This window comes from Rousettus aegyptiacus, unplaced genomic scaffold, assembly GCF_014176215.1.
Source record: "Rousettus aegyptiacus isolate mRouAeg1 unplaced genomic scaffold, mRouAeg1.p scaffold_m13_p_9, whole genome shotgun sequence".
Lineage (NCBI taxonomy): Eukaryota > Metazoa > Chordata > Mammalia > Chiroptera > Pteropodidae > Rousettus > Rousettus aegyptiacus.
The window spans coordinates 30,902,548-30,930,269 of NW_023416312.1; the positions used below are offsets into that span (position 1 = coordinate 30,902,548).

At 37.1% G+C, this 27,722-nt stretch overlaps 1 protein-coding gene across 7 annotated transcripts; it reads right to left on the reverse strand.

Annotated features, from left to right (window-relative positions):
• Nucleotides 1-334: 334 nt before the first annotated feature.
• On the reverse strand, nucleotides 335-27,722 carry LOC107509723 (zinc finger protein 182). Of its 7 annotated transcripts, none has more exons than XM_036227008.1 (5): nucleotides 26,826-27,722; nucleotides 25,833-25,891; nucleotides 9,583-9,709; nucleotides 9,182-9,274; nucleotides 335-3,234 (listed from the first exon to the last, which is right to left on the reverse strand). In XM_036227008.1, exons 2-5 carry the CDS (start codon nucleotides 25,845-25,847, stop codon nucleotides 1,616-1,618), a joined length of 1,854 nt encoding a protein of 617 aa, XP_036082901.1. In that variant the 5' UTR covers nucleotides 25,848-25,891; nucleotides 26,826-27,722; the 3' UTR covers nucleotides 335-1,615. The 7 variants fall into 7 exon arrangements, with proteins under 7 accessions (XP_036082901.1, XP_036082900.1, XP_036082898.1 ...); XM_036227007.1 differs by having other exon boundaries at nucleotides 9,182-9,277; nucleotides 26,826-27,721; XM_036227005.1 differs by having other exon boundaries at nucleotides 335-3,237; nucleotides 9,182-9,277; nucleotides 26,904-27,720.

Below are 27,722 nucleotides of genomic sequence, written 5' to 3' on the forward strand. Positions count from 1 at the left end.
TTGTTAAACACACACGAAGTAATTTAAATCATTTTACTGAGATATGGAAAGACTTTAGTACAGGATATTTTCACAGATGTGACTGTGTATACTATATAAGAAATGTGTACAAGTCCCGGTTTTAGGTTTATATAACATAGTCCTAGCTGACCTAAGAATCACTTTATTTGACACCCTCAGAAAAGTTATTCCTGTATCCCTTTGGAACTGACTGGATATTGTTTTGTTTGACTGATTATTCAGTTTATTAACTCTAAGAAATTAGAACTTTGAGCATATCTCCATTAAATAATCTTGTATCTAGAATCTGACTTCATTATAACAGTAATAGAACTATGCTTTTTAAAAGTTTTATTTATTGAAAAGATAGTACAGCCACATAGTACCATTTTCAAAAGTTATGAAATGATATGCAGTTGTCTCCCTCCCAATTCCATCTTCCCAGCCACTCATTTCTTCTCTTTCCCAGAGGTAACTATGGTTCCCAGCTTCTTTTGTATCTTCCCAGAGGTAGTTTATGCACATATACTCAATAATGTACTTATCATTTGTTCTGCTTTTTATATACAAATGGTAGTACATTATATTCACTATCCTGCACCTTGCTTTTTCACCTAATAATGTATGTTGGAGATCATCTCACATCATTACATAAATGGTGTGCAAGTTCTCTTTATTTTATTCATTTTTGTCTACCTAGGAGTTCGCTGTATCAACATATCAGGATTTCAGGAACCAGACCCCTGGTGTTGTCATTTGAACAGCTTCCAACCTTTTGTTTGCACAGTGAATCAGTGAATACCTCTGTGTGTTCATCATTTTCTATATGCATGAGTATATACATTCCTAGAAGGAGAATTGCTGGAAAAGTATGTATGGTTTTGATTACTTTTGAATCATTCCTCTTTGAATAAGAGTTTTTCCTGGACTTGACATTCGCTGGAGGTTCGTGTGGGAAAAGAAACCAGGACCACATTCTAGGCAGATCAGAGGTTTTCTTACAACTGGGATTTTTTTTCCCATTTTACACTTCTTTCAGATTTGACTTCTCTGAAGTATATAGTGGCAGCTATAGGTTTCTTCACAAAGAACACTCCTTTCTCTTGCCCCAGGCCCCACCAATTGCTCCTCTAATTAGTACAGACTACTTTCTGGTAAATATGGTTCGTCTGAGTAATTCCTTCACAAGGCCTCTGCTTGTCTGTCCTCAGACCCCAAATGGGTCTAGGAGACATCTTACCTCCCACCTACCCATGCCCTCTGTCACTGCTGTTGTGTTTGTATATGGTGTTGCATTCAAGGTGTATCCTGAACCTTAGCTAAGAATTCTTACCAGTGCTGTCACATCTGCAGCCTTGAGCATTCTCTCTCCTCCTAGATCGCCTACACTGGCTCCTTGATTTTTTCTGCCTGTGACAGCCCTCTCGTCAGAGTTTCAGCTATCTCCCAATTTTGTCACATATAGAGATTACACCTCTGCTTCTTTTACTCCCTGTAGCTTTTGGGTGAAGACTGAAATTAAAAGAAAAAAAGGCTGACTTTATTCCCCATAATTAAACCAAAAGTCAGAACATACTTTTTAAATGTTAATAAACCTTTCCTTCAGGGAACATAACTAATGTGAAATGAGCTTTGACTTCTGGGTGCGGCCTTTCCCATGAGCTTTCTTTCCTGTATGTGTTCTCTGATGTACAATAAGGTTTGATTTTTGGGTAAAGGCTTTTCCACATTCTGTACACTTATAGGGTTTCTCTCCAGTGTGAGTTCTCTGGTGTACAGTGAATGTTGATTTTTCTCTAAATGCTTTGCCGCACTCATTGCATGCATAGGGTTTCTCTCCTGTGTGTGTTCGCTGATGGATTATGAGCTGTGACTTCTGGCTAAAAGCTTTCCAACACACAGGACATTCATAAGGTTTCTCTCCTGTGTGAATTCTCTGATGTATAATGAGCTTTGACTTTTCTCTGAAGGCTTTGCCACATTCATTACATTTATAGGGTTTTTCTTCTGTGTGGGTTCTTTGATGTATAATGAGATATGATTTCTGAGAAAATGCTTTTTCACATTCATTGCATTCATAGGGCTTCTCTCCTGTATGACCTCTCTGGTGTAGCATGAGATAAGACTTCTGAGAGAATGCTTTCTCACACTCATTACATTCAAAGGGTTTCTCTCCTGAATGAGTTCTCTGATGTACACCAAGGTTTGACTTTTGGGTGAAGGTTTTCCCACACACGTCACATTCATAGGGTTTCTCTCCTGTGTGAGTTCTCTGATGCACAATGAGGGTTGACTTCTCATTGAAAGACTTCCCACATTCAGTACACTTATGAGGTTTCTCTCCAGTATGAGTTCTTTGATGTATAATGAGAGTTGACTTATCACTGAAAGTTTTCTTACACTCATTACATTCATGAGGTTTCTTTCCTGTATGAGTACTATGATGTATAATTAGATCAAGCTTCTGTATGAAAGATTCCCCACATTTAGTGCATTCATAAGTTTTCTCTCCTGTGTGGGTCTTCTGATGGACAATAAGGTTTGACTTCTGAGTGAACGCTTTTCCACATTCGTTACATTCATAAGGTTTCTCTCCCGTATGAGTCCTATAATGTATGATGACAGTTGACTTTTCTCTGAAGGCTTTTCCACATTCTGGACACTCAAAGGGTCGCTCTCCTGTATGAGTCCTCAGGTGTATAATGAGCTGAGATTTTTGACTAAAGGCTTTTCCACACTCAGTACATCCAAAAGGTTTCTCTCCTGTATGAGTTCTCCAATGTACAATGAGGTGTGACTTCTTGTTGAAGGTTTTCCTACATGCAGCACATTCAAAGGGTTTCTCTCCATTTTTAATTCTCTGATGTAGACTAAGACCTTTCTTTCGCCTGAGGCCCTTCCCACACTCTTTATATTCATAGGTTTTCATTCCAAGAGTTGTTTTCTCATATTCATTATGGAATAATAATTTTGCACATCCATTATCATGTTTCCTTCTACTAAATAGGCCTAACTTATCTACCATATTATTTTCAAATGATTCATATTTCTGAGGTCTTTGTATTGAAGCAACAAGGTTTGTACTCAGATGAAGTGTGTTTCCAAATTCATTATAGTCATGGCCATTCTTGGTGATAATTGTTTTCTTGTCAGGGAATCCAACTTGCATCAAAAAATATTTATCTTTGTCTTCCTGGTGCTGTACCTCAATCTGTTCATCAACTTGGCAGGCTTCTTCTAGAAAGAAGTACAATAAACCATTTTTATACTTTGACATTATTGAATGGACCTTCTTTAGAAATGTCCTGCAATATGAAAGCTGGGACTATGATTTCATTTTGAGAGTTCCTATAGAGAGAAACTTGACCATCAGATCCTGTTCTTTTACCAAACATATGCTACCCTTTTTGTTACCAAGAACAATCTTACCCTAAGACCTCAGACTTTCTTACCTCTACTTTTACATCATCTCTGATTTCCATCAACTCTGGTGACCTTATCATCTTTAATCTTCATTATACTATTTACAACAATCCCAAATCCACATTCTCAGTAAATGAAAGATTTAGAATAATTACCCTTACAGAAACAAAGAAAAACCTAAAGACCTTTGCCCAATCCGTATTCACTTTGTATCCATCTAAGCTTGCATCACATTCTTCAACACCACCTTCTACTCCTGTCTACATTATTCCCACTAATATCTTTGTCTGTTATTAACTTCAAAACTTTCCTCGTGTCCCATCACTCACAGAGCCTAGTCTGCCATATTTTGCTATATTCAGAATCTAGATAACTTTTAAGAAGTTCAGTCTTTTTAAAACTTACCTTGATTTTCTTCAATAACTAATTTTTATTAATTTCTAAAGTAGTCATTCATCTGTACCACTCACTCAGACAGGTAAAATTGTGAAGTCTTGCCTCTAATATACTATATTTCATCAATTGCAAGATGCATATTATTCCACATTTTAACATTTCTGAATCTAGATGCACCTTACAATCAATGACATATCATAAATTAATTGGTGGCAATTTTCTTTCTTAGTGGTGTATATTAAAATCAGTGGTCTCTAGACGTCAATAAAATATGGTAAATACTTCTTGCAGATACTTAATTTTTATCACTTTTTTGTAGTTTACTTCTCACCTTTTCCTATAATTTTATATGGAAAATTTCAAATACACAGAAAAGTTGAAAGAAGAGTACAATAATTAAACTACTCATATTACCACTTAGATTTAGTGAGGATAATATTTATGATAATACTGAATTTTAAAATGGATCAGGTAGCTGTGATTTCTCTTCCTGTGACTTCCTTTCTTTAGATAGCCAAGCACTAGTTCTTAACAAGGAGTGAACATTAGAATCACAGAAAAAGCTTTTACTAAGTACATTTGATGGGACCCAAGCTCCACCAATGATCTACTGAATCTGGACCTCCTTAGGTAGTATGAAGTAGTATAGCACATGTGGCTATGGTCATGGGCTCTCTAACCCAGAATCAAATCCTGCCAAAGCCTTTCACTTGCTCCGTGACCTTAGGCAAGTTATCTAATCCATTTGTGTCTTACTTTACCACTTGGAAAACAGGAATCATAACAGTGCCCACACAAATGTTTATTCATGTGATTAAATTATTTAGAGTATGCATGGCACATAGTGCTTTCAAGTGTTTACTAGAACAAAGATTATATTACTACAATAATTACTACTACATTATGATTTAAAACTACATTACTATAAAAATAAAGAATATCTCAATATATTTAACATATTCTGAAATATCAAGTGATATTTCATAGTCTACCATTTTCCTAAAGAAGGAAAAGTATATAAATATATATTTATATAGGCTCATACTATAAAAACAATGGAAAGATAAACTTTTAAATTTTAATTTACCTATAGGGAGAAGGAAAAGAAGAGAATGGTATGGAGAAGGGTGGAAGCTGGACTTCTTAGAATGTATCTTGTTTTCTAGATTTGACTTTGGAACCAAGTAAATAATTTGTGTTAAAAAGAAACAACAGACTCAAAATGGAGTCACTTGTGGTTAGCCCCACCAAGGCTTAATAACTGCAGTTTCAGCCTCTCTCTGGAGTGAAAATTTAAAACCACTCTAGAATTTCCTGGTCAACACTAGTAAGGTAATGTGCCTGATAAGACCCCCTTTATTCCCCTAAGGGAAGGTGACTTTGCCTAAAGTAATCCTTTTAAACTTCTTTGTCCCATTCTCCTGTCTATAAAAACCTTCCATTTTGTACAACTCCTTGAAACTCCCTTCTGTTTGCTAAATGGAATGCTGTACGATTCATGAATTATTTAACAGCCAATTGTATCTTCAAGTTACTCAGTTGAATTCTTTTTCATTAACATTTGCAAATTTTATATAATCATGGAGCAAAAATGAATATAAAAGGATTCCCTAATAATAAATATTCCCTCATTTGTACTTCCTAACAACCATGCTTCAAGTCTTGATTCTCAATGACACCAACATGATTACTTCAGTTGATTCAACTACTGTACACATTCAGCAGTCTCAGAATAATAGTAATACTACTATAAAAAATAATACAAATGGAGCCACTTTAAAATGGAGTCTGAGCTGCCATTCCAGAGGACCTACCTTGCACATGTTATTCCTCAAACCTTCAGAATGTTAAAAACGGCAAAAAAGAGAAAGAAAAAGAGAGAAAGAGAGAAAGAGAAAGAGGAAGAGAAAGAGAAAGAGAAAGAGAAAGAGAAAGAGAGAGAAAGAGAAGAGAAAGAGAAAGAGAGAAAGGAGAGGATAGGATAGTAGAGGATAGGAATTGATGGACTTCTTCCCTTCCCTTCCTTCCTTCCCCTTCCCGTCCCTTCCCTTCCGCCTGCCCTTCCCTTCCCTTCCCTGTCCCTCCCTTCCCTCCCTCCCTTCCCCTCCCTTCCCTCCCCTCTCCTTCTCTTTCTTTCTCTTTCTTCTTCTTTTCTCTCTCTCTCTCTCGTCTCGTCCTCTCTCTCTCTCTCTCTCTCTCCCTCCCTCCCTCCCTCCCTCCTCTCCTCCCTCCCCCTGCCCCTCCCACCTCCCTCCCCTCCCCCTCCCTCCCCTCCCCTCCTCCCTCCCTACCTCCCGTTCACCTCCCTCCCCCCACTCCCGTCCCTCCCTCGCCTCCCTTCCCTCCCCTACCCTCCCATCCCTCCTCCCTCCCTCCCTCCCTCCCTCCTCCCCTCCCTCCCTCCATCCCTCCCTCCCTACCCCCAACTCACTCCCTCCCTCCCTCCCGCCCTCCCTCCCTCCCTCCCCTGCCCTCCCTCCCCTCATCCCTCCCTCTCTTTCTTTCTTTTCTTTCTTTCCTTTCCGGGGGAAGGGAGACATTTGGACTAGGCCTAAAGCAATATTGTATGCAAACAACTGTTTGGAAAATAACAAGAAAGCAGACAGGACTGCCGGACTGATTACTGAACTACCAGTCTGAAAATTAAAAACATTGTTTAGAATTAGCATCACTATGTTAGCTTATTGGCACCTATAGAAATGCCTTCCTTGTCTTGATGTAACTGTTTCTCTTCCCTTTCTCATAAATACTCCTTGTGTTTGTCTCCTAATCAGAACACTATTTGGGTTTCTGTCTGAATCAGTGCTGCCCAAATAGCTATTCCTTTTTTATCTCAAATGCTTGTTGCCTCTCACTTTGGCCTTTAATTTTTAGGTCAACACTACCATCAGATGTAAGATTAATAAATTAAAAACCGTTAAGTCCAGAATTTGCCTTGGAAATATCAATTTGGATACATGATATATTTTCTCTTGCAAAATCTTTTTTTACATAGTTCGCAGCTCTGTCAATGAAAAGGCCTAGAAACTATTCCCTAACATCTAAATTGTGGTCTCAAAACATTATTTACCACTAAAGAGAACCAGGCCTCCTTGGAGAAGTGCCTAATTCCAGGTAAGAGACAGGAAATATGTAAAATGATCCTGGAACATCTTATAACACCAGAAAGCAAGGAATGTACTAAAAACTGAAAACAACTTGAAGAAGTTTCCAGTGGCCAGAGATGGAGCACTTTGATTCATAATAAGGATAAGGCGATGGATTAAAACATGATTATGTTTAAATCCCCATGATTATGTTTAAGTCCATAAATGATACTCAAAAAAGACATATTAGTACCTTTGAATGATACTATAAAACTCATTGTTTTGCAAACTAGTAAATAAATAGAGAAACATGTAACTCATGTATACTATGTACCTATTCTGTAAAATGTGTAATTCATATATAACCAAATAGAGTAATCCCTCTTTATATAATTATTCCAGCTAATCAACAAAGAAGTAATGATAGATTTTGAGTAGTACCATTTTTTAATCATTAATGAATTAATGGATCTAAGCAATACTCACCAATGACTCATAGAAAAAAGACAACCATGTATTACGTTTCTCCTGTTACACTAGCTAGGAAGTCATCTTTCTAAAAGAAAAAAAAACCTGAATCTGATCAAGCATCAAGATCTAACTACCAATTTGTAAGAAAAACATGGGAGAGGATTGTGTTAAATACCACCATGGGGTACTTAACAGCAAAAAGAATGTGAAAAACTAAAGGACAAATGACCCAGCTACTTAAAAAAATAAATACAAGGGAGAAAAGGTGTAGGGGAATCATCTGTAGATTATGAGGCAAGAATCCGAGTAGCTATGAACACACCCAGCTGATTTCTATATACCATTCCTTACTAAAAGGAATCAGAGATCTCTGAAGAAGTTGCTCATTCCAGGTCTAAAATGGGGGAAATACAAGGTGAACCTGGAACATATTTTTGTGCTAGAAAGTACTTAAATGATGGAGACATGTCAAAAGACAGAGGAGCCAGCCTGAAGGGATTCTTACTAGCCAAACTGAGGATAACTTAAACATCAAAATGAATAATGACAGTAGAAAGTAATGGATTAAATACACTGAAAAATAGAAATCTATGAGTCCATTCTATACTAAAATAAATTGACATGGGATAAGGAAAAGTTTTTTTTATAGAAGAGTGCCAACTTATAAATGATAGGAAATTCATTTTTTTCCAACCATCTCAGTAATAACTGATTCAGGCAATAACCTTGGAATGTCAAAACCACTAGTTAAAAATTTTTGAGTAACAGGATATTCACACAGTTTGGCAGTCCCACAAAACATTAGATGCGCAGCTATCACGTTGTCCAACAACTCCTATATATGAACTCTAAAGAAATGAAAACATGTCACCACAAAAACTTCTACATGAATGTTCATAGAAATGAAGTGGAAACAATCTAAATGTCCATCAACAAATGAACACATAACAAGAGGTGGTATAACAATACAATGGAGTATTATTCCGCCATAAAAATGAATGAAGTACTGATACTGCAATGTGGACGACCCTTGAAAACATGCCAACAAGTGAAAGAAACCATATATTAAAGGCCACATTTTGTATGGTTCCATTTATATGAAATGTTCAGAAAAGGCAAAACCATAGAGACAGAATGTAGACTAGTGATTGTCGGGAGATGGCAGGGAGGAGGGAATAGAGAGTAACTGACGAGAGATAGGGGTTTCTTTTGGGAGTGATAATCATGTTCTAAAGTTAGATACTGGTAATGGTTGCACAACTCTGAATATACTAAAAATCACTGAATTTGTGTACTACAAAAGAGACTTTTATGGTATGTCAATTATGTCTCAATAAGGATCTCTTTAACGAGATAAGATGTTTTAGGAGAACAAATATGATAGGAATATCTAAACTGAATGGAATCAGGCAATTCAATCTAATCAGGAATTAGAGTATTAGCCTAGCCTGTAACTAATGTGGGCCTGGTTTCAGATAAGATAGGGAAACATCAAAATGAGTAATGACAGTAGAAAGTAATGGATTACAAAGTTGGAAACAGGGGTTGGCATGTACAAGACATTTAACTACGGAAAAAAAAGAGCTGTGCAGAAACTTGTGAGTGAGCACCAACTTGAGAGTAGTCTGATAGGTGTGGGACAGAGAAAGGGATCAGTCTTATGTCTAGGGTATTCGTGTGCCTGTACAACAACATCAAAGAGTCACAACTTTTTCCCAGATGTTTCTGAAAGCCCTTTCAGAGGTCCTCACCCAACTGATAAGCTGGGACCTCATGTACCCATAGCCTGGGTCGATCCCACTTACCTGGAAAACTCCAAGTTGGGATTACTCCTTCTGCCAGGCATGGCTCTTCTACCTCCAATTTGAGGATGAGGTCTGGTTTGGTAGCCTGCTGCCCTGCTAATGAGAAACCAAAGCAATAACTCCTTGGTCTTCAAAGCCTTTGAGAAAGAGGAATGTGGAGTTTGGGGCAGCAAATTCAAGGGACCTATCATGACGCAGTGGTTAACTCAAACCACTTCACCTGGGTTTTGAGTTGACACCTTGTCAGGAAAGTAAAGGGAGGAAAAAGGAACTTTGATCCCTGGAATTCAGTGTCAAACTCTTCAAACATTTCAGAGGCCTTGCAAGTTTCTAAAACTGAGAAAGTCCCTCTATTTGACATAATCATAAATAGTAAAATTACCTGAGGAAGTCATTCTTACCCACAGAGACCAGGTTGCTATAGGTCTCCAGCATCACGTCTCTGTACAGGGTCCTGTGTGGAGGGTTCAAATACTGCCACTCCTCCTGGGTGAAATCCACAGCCACATCCTCAAATGTCACAAGTCCCTGTAATTGCACATTCCTTTTATTCTAAAATCCACTCCATTGAGTGATGAGGATAGAATGTAGGGAAGCTTCTAACTGGGTTCCCAGTTTATGGTGATGATTTAATACAGGATGCCTACATTATATTGTTAGTGACATACTTTGTGGGAAAATTACAAATCATGGTAGAAAAAATATTCCATTAAAATAATATGGTATTAGCACAATGTTAGACAAATAGTCCAGTAAAACTAAAGAGAGAATCCAAATATGTATGGACACCTGGGTTATGACAAAGGTGGCACTGCAAAGCAGTAGGGAGAAGATGATCTTTTCAAGTAACTGTGGATGGGTCACTGGGTATCTTATATGGGGAAAATGACATTTAACCCCTAATACTCACCATACACAAAAATCAGCTACAGGTAAATTATAAATCTAATGTGAAAGTTAATACAGTGAAGTGTCTAAAAAGTAATAAAGGGAAATGTTTTCAGTCTTGGGATAGGGAAAGAATTCTAAAACAAGACATGAAAAGCACCACTCTTAAAAGACTTATAAATGTTATAGGATTAAAAGTACAACAGTAAAAAGGCAAGCCATAGATGGGGAGGTTATCTACAACATTCATAAATGACCAAGGGATCTTATCTGGAACATATAAAATAACCTCTACATATCAATAAGAAACGTACAACACAGAAAAATAGACAAGATGTGAACAGGTACCTCACTAAAAAAGAAAACACAAATGAACTATGAACATGAAAAAATAAACTAAGCCTCATTAGCACTCAGGCAACCAATGAAATGTGTCCAATCCCAACAGCACGTAGGTAAATGAAAATTTGAGCCACATAAAGACACCATTATGCACTCACCAGAAAAGTTATAATTAAGCAAACTTAAATACCATAAGATTGTGTAGATATGGGAACTCACACACTGTTAGTAGAAATATAAACTGGTACAATTGCTTGAGGAAACAGATTGGCATTATTAATGAAGTTAATGATTTACATGCACTGTGACCCAGTGATTCTACTCTTAGGTACACACCTTAGAGAAAACCATATACATGTGCTCTGGAAAATAAGTACAGGGATTTTCGCAGCACTATTTATAATACTAAATTGAAGAAAAAATCCAAATGTCCCTCAACAACACAATGGGCAAATTGTGACCCAGTCATTCAAGGGAATATTGTCTGGTAATGAAAATGAATGAACTACAACTGCATATCCCATATACATGAATGTCACAGATGTATTACTGAACAAAAGAATCCAGATACAAAAGAGTACATACTGCGTGATTTTGTTTATATATAGTAATAGAACAGGCAAGAACAATCCATAATGTTAGACGTCAGAGTGATTACCTTTGGGAGTGGGTGGTATTAATTGGGAGAGGGTGTGAGTGGGGATCCAGAGGTCCTGATTATGTTCTAACCTTGAACTATGGGGCAGTTACACGGTATATTCACTTTGTGATAATTCATCAAGCTGTAGACTTAACTACTTCATATATGTTATAATTAAATATATTTTACATGTTTTTACTTAACTATTTTCAATAAAAGTGCAGGGGCCATTCAATGGAAAATGGGAATTCTCATTCCAACAACTGATGTTGGAACAATTAGCTATCCATATGCAAAAAAAGAACTTCAGTCCATACCTCCAACATATATAAAAAAAGAACTCAAAATGGGTCACAGACCTAAATGTAAAATATAAGCCTATAAAATTTCTAGAAGAAAATATATGAGAAAATGTTTTTAACCTTAGGTTAACCAAATAATATCTTAGATGTGACATCAAAATTCAAAAGACATTGTTAAGGGAATAAAAAGCCAAACAATGGGAGAAAATATTTACAAATCAGATATCTAGCAAAGAAGTTGTATTGAGAATACATAAAGAACCCTCAAAGCTAAAAAAGAGAAAGGACAAAAAAGATACTTCATCAAAGAAGATATACAAATGACAAGCACACACAAAGATGCTTAACATCATCGGTCACAAGGAAACTGCAAATTGTAACCACAATGAAATGCCACCTGAATGGCAAAAAATAACACCTGAAAATACCAAGTGCTGGTGAGGATGTGGAACAACTAGAATTCTCAGATATCATAGGCAGGAATGCAAAATGGCACAGCCACTTTGAAAAAGTTTTACAATTTCTTATTAAGTTAAGCATAGCCTCCCATATGACCCAACAATCCCATTCACAGGTATATTTACCTAAATGAAATTTATATAGCAGCTATATTTGTAATTACCTAAATTGGAAACGACCTAAATGTTTTTTGACCAGTGACTGGATACACAAACTAGAATCCATACAATGTATTATTACTCGGCAATAAAAATGAAAGAACTAATGATACATGCAACAACATGGATGAACCCCCAATATATAATACTAAGTGAATGAAGTCAGACTCAAAAGCAACATACTGCTGATATTGGAAACATGTCAAAGTGAGAGACATCCTCATGTCTCTCCCTTTGAAACAACAATAAGCTAAACATCTAAAACTCAACAAAAACACCAAAACTGCACACCAGCATGTCTGAGCATGGGATCTGCACATAAGAGCTACCACAAGTCAGAACCCCGGGTGTCGGGCGGTGGACTGGGAGAAACAAAGAAGCTGCCTCTTGTAGCCGCTGGAGCTCCCTGCAGGAGGAGGGGGAGGAGAGAAGGAGTGGCAAGTTCCCTGAACATTTCTTCCTGGGATAGTTGTAAGCTCCCTGTGGCTGGGTGCCGCAGGACCAGTCATAAGGGCAGAAAGCAGAGAAGCGGGACGGGACCACAGAGTAACAATAGTTGATTTTTGCCGGCTGTGGTTACAAAACCGAGGCTGAGCCACAGTCCCCAACCTCCAACCCAGAGGGCTCCTCCGCCCATACCCTACAAGACTGATCACCACAGAGCCCCAGGGGAATCTGAGCAAACACTGCCAAGACTGACGCTGACACTGACAGGGACTAAAACTGAGGGTAGCAAGTGTGATTAAATATCTACAAGAAAACTTAAAAAGCATTATTAAGACTTTATATAAGGCAGGGATCCAAGAGGCTTAGACGCCACCTAGAAATGAAAAGAAAAGTGCCTTCTTTGGAAAAGGCTAAAGAGAGACCTTTATTTAATAAATCTTCTTTCTAGAAAAACAGCAGAATACGCTTCCATTAATACCCAGGAAGAGAAATAGTCCAATAAACACCATGAACAACCAAGGTGACAAGGCATTGCAGAAAGAAAGAGAAAAATTTCCAGAAAATAAGGTTACAGACATAGAAATATATGACTTAAATGATAGAGAATTCAGGATGGTAATTCTGAAAAAACTCAATGAGATCCGAAACAACTCAAATCAACAATTTCAGAAATTGAAAAAACAACTAGATGAGCAGAGCAAGAAGATTGAAACCCTCAAAAAAAAAAAAACAAATAGACCTTCAGAAGATGACGAACACACTGCAAGAGCTGAAAAATGAAATAGCAAGCTTGGGAAATAGAGCTGACCAAATTGAGGAAAGATCAGTGATATCGAGTATAGAATCTAGAAATAAATCAGAAGAAAGAAGAGAGAAACTGAAGAATGAAAAAGAATGAAAGAGAAATTCAAGAACTAGCTGATACCATCAGGAGAGGACACCAAGGCACATTGTATTGAAATCATCAAATATCACTGACAAAGACAGAATTCTCAGGGCAGCCAGAGAGAAGAAACCAGTAACTTTTAAAGGAAAATCCATTAGATTATCCTTGGACTTCTCAGCACAGAACTTACGAGCCAGAAAGGAATGGAACCAAATATTTAAAATAATTAGTGAAAGGAACTACCAACCTAGAATAACGTATCCAGCTAAGCTCTCCTTTAGAAATGAAGGAGAAATTAAGATCTTTCTAGACATACAAAAATTGAGGGAATTCACTATGAGGCCAGCACTACAGGAAATACTGAAAGGGGTCATTTCGCCTAAATCAAAATGGCAAAAAAAAAATTACATAATTAGGAGTAAAGTGACTATCAGGCAAATAGAAGCAGAGGAGTGCAACCCTTACAAAGAATAGGGCATTATAAGCTTAAATAATAAGAAGAGAATTGTTATAATAAGATAGTAATGAACATTCAGCATACATAGGGACAAATAGAGACAACAATGACTGAAAAAGGGAAGATTCAAAGATCCAAATTTGCAAAGGGGAATGGAGATAAGACACGTGCAGAAGAAAATAGACAACTGTATGTATATATGTATACGTGTGTGTGTATATATGTGTATATATATACATATACATATATATATAACTCTCCTTTACATATTCATAATGGTAATCACACACCAAAGATTCATACCTGAAGTATATGACATAAAACAAGAAGGACCAGAGGGAAAACCCACAAAAGCCAACCAAAATAAAGAAAACAGAAACACAAGGACAAGGAAGCAATGGAAACACTGAGCTACCAGAAAGCAAAAGATAAAATGGCTATAAGAAGACCTCATATTTCAATAATCACCCTAAATGTAAATAGATTGAACTCACCATTTAAAAGGCACAGAGTTGCAGAATGGATCAAAGAACAAAAGCCAACCATATGCTGCCTTCAGGAGACACATCTCAGCTCCAAAGACAAATATAGACTCAAAGTGAAATGGTAGAAAATGATATTTCAAGGAAATGGCATTCAGAGAAAAGCAGGGGTAGTAGAACTAACATCAGACAAAATAGACTTCAAAATAAAAAAGGTAAACAACGATACTGAGGGACACTTCATAATGATGAAGGGAATCATGCACCAAGAAGGCATACACTTATTAATATCTATGCTCCCAATCACAGAGCCCCGAAATATATAAAACAATTACTAACAGAACTAAAGGGAGAAACATACCAAAACACTATCACAGTAGGGGACCTAAATACCCTGCTGTTGGACATGGACAGATCATCCAAACAGAAAATCAATAAGGAAATAACATCTTTAAATGACACATTAGACCAACTGGACATAATTGACATTTACAGAGCTTTCCATCCCAAAACAGCTGCTTGTACATTCTTCTCTAGTACACATGGAACATTCTCAAGAATTGAGCACATACTGGGACACAGAGATAGCCTCAACAAATATAAGAGGGTTGAAATCATACCAACTATATTCTCTGATCATAATGTTTTGAAAGTAGGATCAACTGCAAAAAGAAATCAGGAGGAACCACAAATACATGGAGATTAAACTACATGCTATTGAACAATAACTGGGTCAGAGAAGAAATAAAAAGAGAGATCAAGAGATATATACAAACAAATGATAATGATAGTACAACATATCAAAACTTTTGAGACATGGCAAAAGCGGTCATAGGAGGAAAGTTAGTATCATTACAGGCCTATCTACAAAAACAAGAACAAGCCCAAATAAACAACCTAATGCTTTATCTTAAAAATCTGGAAAAGAAAGAATAAATGAAGCCTAAAGTCAGCAGAAAGAAAGACATAATCAAAATTAGAGCAGAAATAAATGAAATCGAAAACAAAAAAAAATAGAAAAAATAAATGCAACAAACAGCTGGTTCTTTTGAGAAGGTTAATAAAATTGACAAACTCCAGGCTTACTAAAGAAAAAAGAGAAAGGACACAAATAAAATCAGGGATGAAAGAGGGGAAATTATGACTGACATCTCAAAAATACAAAGGATTATGCAAGAATACTATGAAGAAGTATATAACACCAAATTTAATAACCTAGAAGAAATGCACCAGTACTTAGAAAAATACAATCTTCCTAGACTGCATCAATTAGAACTGCAAAATCTAAATAGATCAATCAGCAGTATGGAAATTGAAACAATCATCAAAAACCTAACAAAAAGTAAAAGTCAAGGACCAGATGGCTTCAACAGTGACTTCTATCAAACATTCAAAGAAGATTTAATACCCATTCTCCTCAAACTCTTCCAAAAAATCTTAGAGGAGGTGATACTTCTCAACACATTTTATGAGGCTGATACTACCCCGATACTAAAACCTGGTAAAGATAACACAAAAAAAGAAAACTACAGACCAATATCTCTCATGAACACAGATGCAAACATCCTAAATAAGATACTAGCAAACCAAATACAGTAACATATTAAAAAGATTATACACCACGCTAGAGTGGACTTCATCCCAGAGGCACAGGGATGGTTCAACACACACTAATCCATTAATGTGATACATCACATAAACAAATTAAAAAATAAGAATCATATGATCATATCAGTAGATGGAGAAAAAGCCTTCAATAAGATACAGCATCCATTTATGATCAAAACACTTAACAAAATTGGTATAGAATAAAAAGTACCTTGACATAATAAAGGCCATATATGACAAACCCTCAGCCAATATTATACTTAATGGAGAAAAACTAAATACCTTCCCTCTAAGATCAGGAACAAGGCAAGGCTGTCCACTATTACTACTGTTATTCAGGATAACATTGGAGGTCCTAATGAGTGCAATTAGGCAAGTGAAAGATATAAAAGGCATCCAAATAGAAAATGAAGAAGTCAAACTGTCACTATTTGCAGATGACATGATTCTCTCTATATAAAACCCTAAAGATTCCACAAGAACACTACTAGAAACAATAAGCAAATACAGTAAAGTCTCTGGATACAAAATCAATGTTCAAAAATCCATAGCATTCCTATACTCTAATAACAAAGTGTCAGAAAAAGAAGTAGAAAAAATATTCCTTTTGCAATTGCGACAAAAAGAATAAAATACCTAGGAGTAAATCTAATGAAACATGTGAAGGACGTGTATAATGAAAACTATAAGACCCTATTAAAGAAATCAAAGAAGATACAAAAATGGAAAAATATTCCGTGTTCTTGGATTGGAAGAATCAACATAGTTATAATGACCAAATTACCTAAAGCATTATATAGATTTAATGCAATCCCCATAAAAATCCAATAGATATTTAAAAAATAGAACAAAATATCATCAGATTTGTATGGAAGCACAAAGGACCCTGAATTGCCAAAGCCATTCTGAGAAAAAAGAATGAAGCTGGAGGCATCACTCTGCACAACTTCAAATTATACTGCAAAGTGACACTAATCAAAACGGCATGGTATTAGCAGCAAAACAGACACACGGACCAGTGAAATAGAATCAAGAGTCCAGAAATAAACCCATATTTATATGGGCAAATAATTTTCAACAACAAAGCCAAAAATATACAGTGGAGAAAGGAAAGCCTCTTCAATAAATGGTGCTGGGAAAACTGGAAAGCCACCTGTAAAAGAATGAAACTAGACTTGTCTATCACCACACACCAAAATTAACTCAAAGTGGATTAAGGACCTGAATATAAAACCTGAAACAATAAAATGCATAGAAGAAAACATAGGAACTAAACTCAATGACTTTGGACATAAAGAGGATTTTATGAATTTGACCTCAATAGCAAGGGAAGTAAAAGCTAAAATAAACAAATGGGACTACATCAAATTAAAAAGCTTCTGCTCAGCAAAAGAAATCATCAACAAGGTAAAGAGAGAACCATCTGAATGGGAAAACATATTTGCAAGCAATGCCTCCAATGAGGCCCTAATATCCAAAATATACAAAGAACTCATACAACTCAATAAGAACAACAACAACAAAAATAATCCAATGAAAAAATGGGCAGAGGACCTGAACAGACACTTCTCCCTAGAGGACATACAAATGGCCAACAAATATTTGAAAAGATGCTCAACATCACTAAGCTATTAGGGAAATTCAAATCAAAACCAGGGTGACATGCCATCTCATACTTGTTAGGATAGCTATAATCCACAGGACAAGTGATAACAAATGTTGGAGAGGATGCAGAGCAAAAGGAACCCTCATAGACTGCTGATGGGACTCCAAATTGGTACAGCCACTATGGACAACAGTATGGAGGCTCCTCAGAAAAACTAAGAATTGATCTACGACATCATCCAGCAATCCTTCTATGGGGTATTTGCCCCCCAAAATTCTAAAACCTATATCCGAAAAGATATTTGCACACCAATGTTCATAGCAGCATTATTCATGGTGGCCAGTACATGGAAACAACTGAAGTGTCCTACAATAGATGATTGGCTAAAGTACATATATACAATGGAATATTACTCAGCCATAAGAAGAGATGAAATACTGTCATTTGCAGCAACCTGGATGGAACTCGAGATAATCATGCTAAGTGACATAAGCCAGACAGAAAAGGTTGAAAATCACATGATATAACTTGTATGTGAGATATAAACCTGAAAGCAACAAAGGAACAGGACAAACAGAGACTCATGGACATGGATTATAGGCTAGTGGTTATCAGAGGACTATAGACTATTAGTTACTAGTGGGGTGGGGGAGGGAGGGGGAGGTAGATGGGGTAAAGGGTGTCAAATATAGAGTTTAGTGGGAGGGTGAATTGGGTAAAAGGGATCAAATATATGGTAGCTGAAGGAAACTGGACTTTGGGTGGTAAAAACACAATAGAATATGCAGATGTCAAATGATAAACACCTGAAAATTATATAATTGTATTAAGCAATGTTACCCCAATAAACTTAAATTTAAAAAAAAAGCTACATACTACATGATTCCATTACAAAAGGGAAATAGTTGGAGGCAACAGAACTGTATTATGTCTTCATTATGGTGGCAGTGACATACTGTATGAGTTTGTCAAAACTTGCAAAACCATACACAAAAAAGGGTCCGTTTTACTGTTATACAAATTCTACCTTAATTTTTTAAATTAAAATTATTAATTAAAAAATTAAGGATCTTCCCAATATTCTATAATAACTGCATCTATGTAAATCCAAATCTGTCCACATATCCTCCAAAAGACTATACAGATCAACATGAAGAACAAGTAAAACTGGGAGATGGGGAAAAAGGGCATAGATGATAGAGGCTTTGTTCATCCCTCTTGCAACCACATCAAAGTTGTGACAGAAACACAGAGCAAACAGCAAGGGAAGTCACCTGGGAACTAGATGAACAGAAGCCTTCCAACTAGGAAGAGAATTAGTTAACCTGCAATGGTAGAAGGTAGGAGGGGTCAAAGACATGAGTTTGCCCGGTCCCCACCAGGCTGAGTGGGACATGGATATGGCAGTTGCAGCCGGCAGCTGCAGATGCCTCTTAAAGGCGCCATGTCTGCGAGCAGGCTTTTGTGGTGATGGACCTGCTCGCTCTGAGCACCAGTGCCAGGTCAGCTGCACCGGGGTCGGGAGGCAACCAAGGACTTACAGGGGGACACTGAGTTGTTAGGTGAGGCTCCCTCCTGGGCAAAAGTGCCTGTGGTATCCATTGTTCCTGTTGAGCCTTCCCCACCTCCCACTGTGCAAACTCAGCACCGCCATAGCTGAGATCTTATCAAACTGGATAACAGAAGTTGCTCTGCCCCGAGGATTCCCTGAAACTCCACCTCCCCCATCTCACAGCTCCACCCAAGTCACATTCAGTTATGTCCTTGGCGAGCCAGGTGCTCCTTGCTGGGCAGCACCATAACTCACACTGGTGGCAGTTGGCCTGGTTTTCTAGTGTGGTTTCTTGAGGCAACTATAAGCACAGCATCTGTGGATTGCTTGCTAAATATTAACAGGTGGCCCCAGAGGAGCCCAGGCTGGGGCTAAACTTGGCCTGCTGCTGAACTCCTCTCAGGACTGTGCCACTGGACACCTACTACACAAAGCCACACTAATAAGACTGGGAGACTTAGGAACTTTGCTTAGTACATAGAAAAAGACACAGAAAGGCAGCCAAAATGGGAAGACAGAAAAGCAGGGACCATATAAGAGAACAGAACAGAGATCCAGGAATAATGGAGTCAAGCAATTTAACAGATGCAGAGTTCAAAACACTGGTTATAAAGATGCTCGATGAACTTAGGAGAAGTGCACATGAACTCAGTGAGAAGTTTAACAAAGAGATAAACATAAAAATGGAAATGGAAATTATAAAAAGGAACCAGTCAGAAATGAAGAACACATTATCTGAGATTAAGGGTATATTAGAGAGAATCAATCGTGGAAAAGAATCAGAGTAGATAAAGAGGATCTAACCACTGAAACAGAGAATGGGGAAGCCAAGTACACTCGATCAGAATGGCCAGAAAAAAAGAAGTCAAGACTATAATAATAATTTAAGGAGCCTATGGGACACTATTAAATGTAAGAATATCTATGTCATAGGGGTGCCTAAAGGAAAACAAGATGCTGAAGAGCAATTTGAAGAAATAATGTTGGGAAACACTTACATGTTGAATCTAAAGAACAAAAACCAACAAACAAAACAGAAACTCAGATACAGAGAACATTTTACTGATTGCCAGATGGGAGGGTGGTTAATGGGGTGAGTGAAAAAGGGGAAGGGATTAGGAAGTACAAATTGGTCATTACAAAATAGTCATGAGGATATAAAGTAGAGCATAAGGCATATAGTCGATAATATTATAATAACTATGTATGGTATCAGATGGGTACTAGATTAGGGTGATCACTTCACAAGTTACAAAAATGTCTAATCACTACATTGTGCACATGAAACTAATATAATATTGTATGCCAACTATATATAAAAAATAAAAATATATATACTGAAAAAAAATCAAGGGGGGAAAAAGACCAATACCAGATAGAAAATTAGGCAAAAAAATATGGCTCTTACATATGAAGTTATATTCAACTCTCCCATAGTAACAGAAATGCCCATTAAATTTATAGAGAGATACCATTTCTTACCTATCGGATTGGAGAAAATGTAAAAGCCTGACAATGTGTAGCCATGGAGAAACATGCAGTATCATACATTGCTGGTGGGAATAGAAAACAGTACTAAAGAGAGGAAATATCTAACAAAACTACCAGTGTATTTACCTTTTGACTCAGCAATGCCACTTATAGGAATTTATATAGAAACTATATCTGCACAAAAAGGAAAAAAACATATGCACAATATATGTCATTGAGACATCATTCTTAATTTTAAAATACTGGAAACAATCTAAATTCCCCCATGCATTGGAGAATGGTTGAACAAACTGGTACATCCACTAATGGAATAATATGCAGCTATAAAAATGAATGAGTCACGGAAATAGAACAAATAATTTTAAAATTTGTACGAAAGCACAAAAGACCCTGAATAGCCATGGTGATGTTGAGAAAGATAAACAAATCTGGATGCACCATGTTCCCTAATTTCAAACTGTATTACAAAGCTAGTTATCAGTGTGGTATTGGCATAAAAACAGACACATAGATCAATGAAACAGAATAGAACCCAAAAATAAACCCACATGTACATGGTCAATTAATTTATGACTAACCAAGAATATAGACTAGGTAAAGGAAGTCTCTTCAATAAATGGTGCTGGGAAAACTGGACAACCACATGCAAAAGAATGAATCTAGACTACTATTTTATACTATGTATAAAGATTAACTCAAAATGGAATAAAAACCTGAATGTAAGACCTGCAACCATAAAACCATTTGGGACATTATGGATGGACCAGGAGAGCATTATGCTAAGTGAGATAAGTCAGACAGAAAAAGACATATACCATATGATCTCACTTACCTGTGGAATCTAAGAAAAGAAAAAACAAACTCATAGATACAGAGAACAGATTGGTAGTTGTAAGAAGCAGGGTTGGGGAGTGGACAAAATGGATAAAGGTGGTTAAAAGTACAGACTTCCAATTATAAAGTAAATAAGTCCTGTATTGTAATGTACAGCATGGTGACTATAGTTTACAATACCGTATTACAAATTTAAAAATTGCTAAGAGTAAATTTTAAATGTTCTCATCACTAGAAAAAAATTTATAACTATGTGTGGTGATGGATCTTAACTATACTTACTGTAATAATTTCACAATATATACTGATATCAAATCATTATGTTGTATACCTGAAACTAATATTATATGTCAATTACATATCAATTATATCTCAATTAAAAAATGAATAAGGGCAATACTTATAAATATACATGGAGTAGTTTTCAGGATATATTGTTAAGAGAAAAAAAAGCAAAGTATGAAAGAGTTTATAAAATGTATACAGTAAGTCCTCATTTTACACCATGGATAGGTTCTGTAACTTCAAGCAAAATGACATATAATGAAACCAATTCTACTATAGGATAACTGATACAAACAGGAGTTAAGTTCCTATAGCATCTCATCAGTGTTATAACAAAACAATGTTGAACAAAATGATGTTATTCTAGGACCTGCTGTACTACCTTTTGAGTAATAATGAAGAGGAAACTTTCAAAATATACACTTATATGCTGATTTTTAAAAGAAATATTATAAGCATAAATCAGAAACTAACATGACTGGTTATCTCCAAGGTGGGGTGAGAATAGGGAAGAAGGTACAAGGGAGAGGTGACAATTCTATGTATATATTTTTGTATAATTTGTCTCTTCAAATCATATTAACATTTTACATATAAAGGTAAGAATAAAATCAATAAAAATGAAAAGAAATAAAATCTAAAATGGAATACAAACCAAAAAAATGAACCTAACTGTATACCAAGTAAATAACATAAGCATACTGGATAAGAAAATGAAAAACTAATTCAAGTTACTCTTAAACTGAATAGTCTGATTACATATCTTCAGTATAAAAAGCATGCAAACAAATCATGTACTCATTAGGTTGGTTTTTCACAGTTGCAGGTGCAAGAATTCTGATTCTACTTTCTATATATTGTAAGACTGAGCAAATGAGTCAATATATTGTTGCTAGGAGCCAGTGCTCTCACTGTTGGAAAAGGGAGATGCAAATATAGAATGAGAGAAGACTAGGAAGATTTCTGGAATAGTGTATGAATTAAAAGTATGTATGTATGTGTGTATGTACACATGTGTGCATGTGCATGTATATATATACACACATAGACATAAACAGACACACAAACACCAATCTCTGTTCACTGAAAAGACCTAGAAGTAATCATACCCCAGTAGTGATGAACATACCTAACACATAGATTTTGGTTTCTATATGTCATTATCCACTAATTGGAACCAGTGCTCCATGGAGAATTGAGCGATTCTAGGCCCGGGTCAGAGAAAGTAAAAGATGAGGGTTCATTGCATCAGACAGTAAGGAAGTACTCCAAAAATTATAGGGATGTAACAAAGGGACACAAAAGGCAGCTTTAAAGGGCTCCCACCAGCCAACTCAGGGATAACTGAGCATCAAAATAAATAATGACAGTAATGGACTATAATCCACTGAATAAAATAAAAATCCATAAAAATAAAAATGCTGTATTACTGATATAAATAAGTAAGTAAAGGAGAAGAAGATGACCCATCTTCTAACACCATGACATTGAGCATTGGGATTCTAACATGAATTTGGGGAGAACACAAAAATTCAGGTAATAGCAAAGGTCAACAAACAAAAATCAGTCATATTTCTAATAGCTTTAAAAATGAAACAAATGAAAATGTATAGGTCTAACAAAACATGTTATGAACTAAATTGTATCCCCTCCACCAAAAATCATATGTTAAAGCTCTAACCCTCAATGTGAATTTATTTGAAGACAAGACCTTTAAGAAGGTAATTAAATTAAATGAGGTCATAAGAGTGGGTCCCTAATCTGATAGGACTGGTGTCCTTATAAGAAGAGGGGAAAAAAGGTCAGAGCTCCCTTCCTCTCTCTGCACAAGCACAGAGGAAAGGCCACGTGAGAATACCATGAGGTGGCTGTCAACCAGACAGAAAGAGAGGTCTCACCAGAAACCAATTCTGACGGCACCTTGATCTGGGACTTCTAGCCTCCAGAACTGTGAGAAAATTTCTACTTTTTAAACTACTTTGTTTGGCATTTTGTTATGACAGCCCAAACAAACTCATATACATGTATAGGATCTGTATGTTGAAAAGTACAAAATATTGATTAAATAAATCACAAAAGATCTAAATTAATGGAGAGATATACCATGTTCATGAGATGGAAGATATAACATAATAAAGATATCAGTTCTCCGCAAACTGATCTATAGGTTTAACTCGATTCTTATCAAAATCTTAGCAAGATAGTTTTTAAATATATAACAACATTATCCTAAAATTTATATAGAAAGACAAAGGCAAAGGAGCAAGACTAGCCAAACAATTTTGCAAAAGTAGAATAAAGTTGGGGAAATCACACTACCTGATTTTAAGACTTACTCTAAAGCTGCAGTTAATGAGGACAGTGTGGTACTGGCAGAAGGTTAGATACATAGATCAATAAAACAGAATCAAATTCAGAAATAGACCCCACAAATATGGACAATTGATATTGACAAAACTGTAAAAGCAAGTCAATGGAGAAAAATGATTCTTTCAACGAATGGGGTTAGAACAAATGGCAATCCATATTCAAAATAATGAACATTGACCTAATCCTCACACCTTATATAGAAATTTATGCAAAATGAATCATAGGTTTAAATGTAAAACCTAAAACTATAAAAATTACAGAAGAAATAGGAAAAAAATCTTCACGACCTAGGGTTTGGCAGAGTTCTTAGACATGATACCACAAGCATAATCCATAAAGGAAATAATTTATAAATTGGACATTTTCAAAATTAAAAATTCTTACTCTGTGAATAACACTGTTAAGAGAATAAAAAGACAAGCCACATACCTGGATAAAATGTTTACAAACCACATATCTGACAAAAGACTTGTACAGAGAATATATAAAGAAATGGAGAACAGATCAGTAATTGCTAGGAGTCTAGAACTGGGAATGGGGGAGTTAGGGGGTGGATGTGACTATAAAAGGGCAATGTAAGGGGTCTTTGCGGTGATGGAACTGTGTCTTGACCATATCAATGTCAATATTCTGGTTGTGACATTGTACTATAGTTTTGCAAGATGTTAACATTTGGAGAAACTTGGTAAAGGATACAGGGGATCTCTGTATCTTTTACAATTGCAGGTCAATCAATTATCTCAAAAGGAAGTTTAATTTTGTTTAAAAGGTTACATACAGTATGATTCCATTTATATGGCATTCTTGAAAAGATAAAATATAGTGACACAGAACAGGTCTGTGGTTGCCTGAGGTTACAGGTCAGGGAGGATCAGACTATAAAGTGGTAGCATGAGACTATTTGTTTTTGTTTGTTTGTTTGTTTTTGCATACTGAAATTATTCTCTATCCTATAGATTAGTTACACCGATCTATGCATGTGTTAACATTTATTGAGCTGGACAACAAAATCAATTTTACTGTACAGCGATTTAAAAATAAAAAATTAAAGTGAAAGGAAAAAGGTAGTGGGCTGTGGATGTCTGTAGGCCTTTGTCTCTTAGCCAAATGAGAATCAAAATTTCCTATGGCCATGCCACCCTGAACAAGCCCGATCCTGTCTGATCTTGGAAGATCACCTAGGACGGGAGATCACCTAGGAAGACCAGGTGCTGTAGGCATAAAAAATAAAAAATAAGGGATTGTAAACTGACAAGGTCCTTGCAATCTGTGAGGTTAAGGGCTGCTTCGCCTTAAAGAAAAAAAAAGAATCAAAATTCCAACTGAGAAAATTACTTCAGGAAAATCAGTTGAAAGACAAGCAGTTCCCTAACATATTTAATTCCCAAATTACACTTTGACATTAAGTCTCCAGCTCACTGAGGAATGTTATAAGAAATATCAGCAGGAAACCAGGGATTGCATTTATCACCAGGCTGTGGTTGAAGAAAATTCCACCATCCACAGGAAGACCCAGCAAAGAAAGCCTTGAAAGGCAATTGTAGGAAATCTTTTCTTTCCTGAGAACTTGGTGTGTTCTCTCCTGATGTGTAAGGTGAGCCAAGTTACTGGTTATATTTTCTTCTAGCTGGCAGAGGTTCAAAGCGAAATTTGAAACTCATCATTACTATCTGTTATACCCTAAGTCTTCCACATGTCTTCATTCTAACATGGCCTTGCTCTTGTCTCTCACTTTCTCTGATCCTAATGCTTATTTACAAATAATCTCCTTTTAATGTCAGAGATTCCTACATAACGCATCACATCCGTGGTAAAATAGAGGAAGGTACAGACAGTAGTCTTACCTGGGGTTTGGCCATTTCCTGCTCTTCTTAGGAAAAGGCAGAGATATGTGAAGGCTGACCTGGAAGAGTGGGGAAGTGTAGAGCATATGAGAGACCATAAGGCTTCCAGTGCCCAGAATTATCTGCCTAGAAATTCCCTCACACCAGTGAGGCATGAGGCTGCTTTGTGCAAGTTTGGGCAACCATGTGGTTTTAACAACCACCTGTGTATTCTTTACTCTTTTCTTCATGTGAAAATTAAACACCAAAAGGTTTTTTTCCTAGATATATACTGACCCAGAAATTGTACTGCTAGGTGTTTTCCTTCATAAAATAAAGTATCACAATTTCTCTGTAAGTACCTTCATCTCAGCGTTGACTTTAACGATGCTGAATTTGATCCCAAATGACATATAATACAGGATTAATAAGGAAATACAAGAGATGAAATGCTACACATCTATTAAAATAATGTATGGAACTGTACACTTATCTGTGTACTTTTCAATTTTTATTGAAGTAACACTGGTTTATTACATTATATAAGTTTCAGGTGTGCAACATTATAATTCAGCAACTGTATATACTACATCGTGCTCATCTGTGTACTTTTATGTACATATATCTGAAGTTTTTTAAATGTTACATAATAAATTTTTAAGCTGAGTCACAGTAAACTAAATGATAAAAAGGTAGGTTATATAACTGCAGAAACCCACTTTAAAACTATGTTAAATGTTTAAAAATGCATATTCCTTATACACGCTAAAAATGTCTAAGAATGGACATATAGGTGTAGGAGGATAAAATTATTTCCTTTTGATTTTCTTTTCCTCCATTTTCCAAATATAGAATTCAAATGTGTTACTTATCTGTTAAACGCCAAGAAAACTGAGCTTTTTAAAACGTTACCCCCCATAACTTTTTAAGCCCGATCCCCGCAGACAGCCCGCCCCTCCCCCCCCCCAGAAGCTCCCCCTTCCGAAGACCACCTCAGGGCCAGGCCCTGCCCACCTTTCCCAAAGCCCAAGCTCTGCGCAAGGCCACTAGGTAGGTGAGTCCTTTGAGGTGCCTCTTCTTCCTTCTCCTCACCTCACTGGGGCCGTCTTACCCAGGAGCCGGAAGGAAGCCTTCAGGTGCAGATTCACTTCAGCTGGAGCATTCATACCAGGCCCCTGCCTCGGGGCTTGAACAAGGGAAGAAGGGCAGAGGGAGAGACGGGGCACACCTAAGGAGGGGCCTGAGGGGTGCTATGAACCCTTAGTGCACGTCACTGTGCTGGAAAATGTGTAAAAGTCAACGTGTAATAAGCCCCATTCAACCTTGTCTAGTCCCATAACTTTGCCCATCACTGACCTTTCGGTCCCCTATCACCCTACGAACCCCCTTCACTCGTCCCCCACAACTCCACATCCATCACTCAAGCCCATCAGCCCCAGCACTCGCCCCCTCAACCACCCTCTGTCTCTCTCTGTCTTTTTCCCTCCCTCCCTCTCTCTCTCTTCCTCCTCTGAACAACAGATTTTCTGCTTGCTGCAGAGGGGACCGTTATAAAAACTGGCCCCGAGAAGCACTTCCGCTTTGGGACCGACTCAGACTCCCCAGCCCACAGGACTGCAGGGGCTGAGTGTGCGCACGCTCAGTGGGGGCTAGGAGCCTGCGTCCGCCAATAGTCAACACGCGGCCCCCTCCGGTGGGCCCAAAGCGAGAGCTACCCGGCCGCAGTTCAGTCGCGGAGGGAAGATGGCCGCGCCAGTGACGTCACCGCTCCAAGGGGGTGGCCGCGTGTCTATTCCCCTCCAGGGTGTACGTGTTGAGCAGGTGTTTACTTTGTTCTGCGGAGATCGTCAATCCCAAGACTTTCGAGATCAATTTCCTTATGGCGGGGAGAATTAGTACCCAATTAAGGAA